Source organism: Aptenodytes forsteri, unplaced genomic scaffold (genome assembly GCF_000699145.1).
Source record: "Aptenodytes forsteri isolate BGI_AS27 unplaced genomic scaffold, ASM69914v1 Scaffold403, whole genome shotgun sequence".
Taxonomy (NCBI): Eukaryota; Metazoa; Chordata; class Aves; order Sphenisciformes; family Spheniscidae; genus Aptenodytes; species Aptenodytes forsteri.
In genome coordinates, this window is record NW_008795248.1 from 25,270 (window position 1) to 30,217 (window position 4,948).

General features: G+C 54.7%; 1 protein-coding gene across 1 annotated transcript in view; it reads right to left on the reverse strand.

Annotated features, from left to right (window-relative positions):
* Positions 1 to 3,097: 3,097 nt before the first annotated feature.
* The window catches only part of LOC103898530 (zinc finger protein 721), a 165,826-nt gene continuing 163,975 nt past the window's right edge, over positions 3,098 to 4,948 (reverse strand). Inside the window, 1 exon segment of the mRNA XM_019471934.1 lies at positions 3,098 to 4,575. Coding sequence (XP_019327479.1) covers positions 3,162 to 4,575 — 1,414 coding nt within the window. The 3' untranslated portion in view covers positions 3,098 to 3,161.

Sequence of the window (4,948 nt, forward strand, 5' to 3'; positions counted from 1 at the left end):
GTTCCTGGGGGGGAAAAAAAGAGACGGGATGGAGAAAAAGCTCAGACCTTCCTAGATCTAGAAAGAAAAGCACAGAAGAAACAGCCGCTGGCGTGTGGGAAGTGCAGGGTCTTTGTCTTCCCTGCTGGAATCAGCAAGGATGGGGGGGGGGGAGGAATACCTGTATATATGTTTTGGAGTAAACCACGAACCTATTTACTAAATAACGTGTATTATTGCGAGCGCACGGAATGGGCTTGGCATTGGCTCCCGTGCACCCCTCTTCCGATGGTCCTTTCTATCATAGAAACGTGGTCCCCAGGCACCTCCTTTACCTTCTTGCCCCGTCCCTGGATCAGCTCTGAGCTGAGCCTCCACCCATGTCACCATCAGCCAGCGACCCTCCCATCCGTATCTCACCATGGTCCTCGGGGAAGCGGGGTCGCGTGCATCGTCCGGATGACCCACACATCCAGCAGAAATAATTCTCCTCCTGTGGGTTAAGATCCCGTGATGCTCCGTAAAACCGTGCGATGGGCGTCCGGGGTAGGTTACATTGGTCTGACACCTCCGACGATCCTCCTGAGCCCTGTCCGCCTCCATCCCGGTCCTCTGGAGGCCACCCAAGGTCTGCAGGATGGACGTAGTTGGCGCAGAAGTGTGGATTATACAGTGACACCCCTTTGCCTGCTGTACACGGTCTGGGGACATCGGTGGCCTCAGAGTGACACTGTTGGTGTGGCACCGCTGACGCTCCTGCCGCTAACGGTATCTCGTCTACATCTGTGAGGGCTGCGGTTGGACCACCCCGTCCTCGTCCTTTGGGCTAGGCGACCCGTCACCAGATGGGATGGTCCCATCACCTTGTCAGCTGGTGCCCAGGAGATGGGGAGATCCCTCCTGGGAAGGCGCCTGGGCTTGCCAGAGACCCCGTTAAGGTCTAGGGCAGCGACAGCGGCACATAAAAGTAGCCACAAACCTGAATTTAGCCAAGAAGCAACAGTGATATTCTCACTTCTCTATCCAAATCCTAGCTAAACCTTTTCTGGACCATCTATCCATTCACGCACATTCAGGAACTGTGTGTGACATGACCCTCACCACCACCACGACCACTGGCTCACAGCCAGGACGTTATTAATGCAACTCCAACCCAACCACGCGTGGGAGGACCCAAACAACCATCTTTTAATATTAAAGCAGCGCTGCGGTACCGCAACTTTGGCTCAGCCACCCACTTTTGGCTGTCAGTGACACACCGGCCGCCCCAATGGACCATCTCGGGGCTAAACACGTCAGAGATTAGTGCTGATTTAGGGTCAGAAAGTCGAAGTGAAAGGTGGAAACAACCACCCCGGCAAGCAGAGGCGATACCGTTTCCACGGTGTCCCCGCAGATCTTTGCCGTGGCGGCCACCACGGGCAGCTGTAAGTCTTTGGAGGAAAAGGGGGAGATAAGGAGATGAAAGGGAGTGGGAGGTAGGTCCCACCGCACGAAGAGGAGGAAAGGGAAGAGGAAGCCGAAGCCGAAGAGCCAAGCTCTTCGTGGAATACCTGGAGCAGCCCAGTGGCTGCGGACCTTCTCATGCTAGGGCCTAGAAGCCTGGTAAGGGACTTGCAGGTCTCCTTCACCCCTGCGAGCCTGTGTCTAGCGCAGCAAAGCCAAGCAGATGCTGGCTCTTCTGGAAACCAAGGCAGGAACCGTCCGGCCAAAGAGACCCGTTTCCCCAGTCGTGGTCGGGCTTTAGTTGGGAGTTTCCTGCATCAAGGCTTGTTCTGGCTCCACTAACCAAATCTGAGCAGCTTCCAAGCTCAACCCCAGCTCAGGAACAAGAAAAACCCACCCTACTCCCTCAAAACCCCCCCCCCCAAACCAACCCCGCTCCAAAAACCTGTTGGGAAAGTGTGATTTCCCCCAAATTTGCTTTCCTCTAGGATGCAGAGCTGGAAGGGACGAGGCCTGGCCCCGGGCTAGTTTCCGGACACTGCAATCGTGGTTTCACCAACTTCTCCCCGTTTTCTCTTAGGTTATGAACAGTCAGCTCCCGTCCCCCGGTCACCAACATCTTTACGAAGCTCTTTGCAATTTTCCCCTCTTCGCTTTTTAACAGCAGTAACTTCTCCCCGCCACGGAGGAGCAAATAAAAATGTAACGTAAAGCTGTTTAGCTGGCAGAAAAATACAAGGAAAACGTGATTATTCCTTAGGAACAGCGGGCCTTTTTTTATTGAGGTTGCATACATACAAGGGGGAGGGAAGGATGTGCAGGGGAAGAGAGATTCCTACGGTATCTTTGGGGTGCTGATGGGTACCCAGCCTGGAAAACGACAAAGGATTTAAGGAAGGGCTTTAAAGACAGACGATGGGATGACGGGCAGCCTGAAACAGCAGACGGTTTTGACTGGGAGCGAGTGGATCGTGGCCCGACACATCAAGCCCTTTGAGCAAACTCAATAATAAGAGGAAATAATTAGCAAAAAAACCCCCAACAGTCTATTATTTACGGAGCAGCCTACTTTAGGTCATTTGCATGGGGTGTTTGGGGTTTTTTTTTTCCCCCCCCGCTTTTGCAGTCTTTAAAACTGAGGAATTTTTACCTAGGAGAAGCGCTGATTTTTTTTCTCTTTCATATACGACCTCGCAACTCTTCCCAAAACTCCTTCCCTGCTCCGAGCAGGGAGCCGTTTCACCCCGGTGTTATCTCTAGTGTTCGTTTGGGGTTTTTTTTTTTTCCCCCCGCTTTTGCAGTCTTTAAAACTGAGGAATTTTTACCTAGGAGAAGCGCTGATTTTTTTTCTCTTATATACGACCTCGCAACTCTTCCCAAAACTCCTTCCCTGCTCCGAGCAGGGAGCCGTTTCTCCCCGGTGTTATCTCTAGTGTTCGACTGGGAGCGAGTGGATCGTGGCCCGACACATCAAGCCCTTTGAGCAAACTCAATAATAAGAGGAAATAATTAGCAAAAAAACCCCCAACAGTCTATTATTTACGGAGCAGCCTACTTTAGGTCATTTGCATGGGGTGTTTGGGGTTTTTTTTTTCCCCCCCCGCTTTTGCAGTCTTTAAAACTGAGGAATTTTTACCTAGGAGAAGCGCTGATTTTTTTTCTCTTTCATATACGACCTCGCAACTCTTCCCAAAACTCCTTCCCTGCTCCGAGCAGGGAGCCGTTTCTCCCCGGTGTTATCTCTGGTGTTCGATGGGGTTTGACCCCTCCTTGAAACCCCCTGCACACTGGGGGCACTGGAGAGAGTCCTTCCCTGCCGTCACGCCAAAACGTGAGTTGGGCTGGAAGCTTCTCCCGCATTTCTGGCACTTGCAAAGCCCTCTGTGCACCCTCTGGTGCACGATGAGGTTGGATCTCCTGCTGAAGCTCTTCCCGCAGACCGGGCAGGGGTAGGGCTTCTCCCCGGTGTGGGTCCGCTGGTGGGCGATGAGGTCCGAGCTCTGCCCGAAGCTCTTCCCGCACTCGTGGCACTTGTAGGGCTTCTCCCCCGCGTGCAGCCGCTGATGCCGCACGAGGCTGGACCTGTTGCTGAAGAACTTTCGGCACTGGGAGCACTGGTAGGGCTTCTCGCCCGTATGGAAACGCTGATGTGCGATGAGGTCCCCGCTCTGCCCGAAGCTTTTCCCGCACTCGCTGCACTCGTACGGCTTGATCCCGGTGTGCAGCCTCTCGTGCCTGAAGAGGGTTGACCTCCCCCTGAAGAACTTCTCGCACTCGGAGCAGTGGTAGGGTTTCTCCCCGGTGTGGGTCCGCTGGTGGACGATAAGCTCTGAGCTTTGCCCAAATCGCTTCCCGCACTCTTCGCACTTATACGGCTTCTCCCCCGTGTGCATCCTCTGGTGTCGGAAAAGATTTGACCGGTGGCTGAAGCTCTTCCCGCACTCGGGACACTGGAAGGGTTTCTCCCCCGTGTGCGTCCGCTGATGGACGATGATGTCCGAGCTGCGGGTGAACCTCTTCCCGCACTCGTGGCATTTATAGGGTTTCTCTCCCGTGTGCACCGTCTCGTGCCTGATGAGGGTGGACCTGTCCTTGAAGCACTTCTCGCACGTGGAGCACTGGTAGAGCTTCTCCTCCACGTGGATCCTCTGGTGGAGGTTGAGGTCCGAGCTCTGCCCAAACTCCTCCCCGCACTCGTAGCACTTGTAGCGCCGCTCCCCCACGTGCCGCCGCTGATGCTGGAGGAACTTTGGTTTGTCCCTGAAGCATTTCCCACACTCGGGACACTGGTAGAGTTGTTCCCCTACGTGCACCTTCTCATGGACGAGAAGTCTCGATCGGTGAATGAAGCTTTTCCCACACTGCTGGCATTTAAAAGGTTTTTCTCCTACGTGGACCCTCTTGTGCCTGATGAGCAGCGACCTGTCTGGGAAGCACTTCTGGCACTTGGGGCACTCGTAGAGCTTTTCTCCCGTGTGAGTCTTCTGGTGGACGATGAGGTTCGAGCTCTGCCTGAAGCACTTCCCGCATTCGTGGCATTTATAAGGTTTCTCTCCGGTGTGGATCCGCCGATGCACGATGAGGTTGGAGCTCTGTCCAAAGCTTCTTCCACACTCGTTGCACGTGTACTTCTTCTCCCCGGTGGCGGTTCTGTACTGGCCTTTGGATTCTTTGAGGACCTTTTGGTTTCCTCCACGAGGGACGAGTTTACCCCCTTCTGGCCCCGTCTCGTTCTCGGGAGCTGCCTCCCACCGAGGGCTCTCCGAAACGTTTCCTTCCCGTTTCGCTGCCGCCACGCCGTGCCCTCCCCCTCGCTCAGCGCTTTCGCGCTCCAGGTTTGGCTCTTCCTTCGTTCTTCTGGCGGCACATCCTGCTGTGGGTCGCAAACAAGAGCAACGTCTTACTTCTCGAAGGGAAACCACGTCACGGTGGGGGATGGTGAATAAGAGCGCAGGCAGGGCAGGAGCAGAGCTGTGCCACCTCTTCGCCCTCGACCCCAATTGCTTCAGGGAGGGTGAAAGCG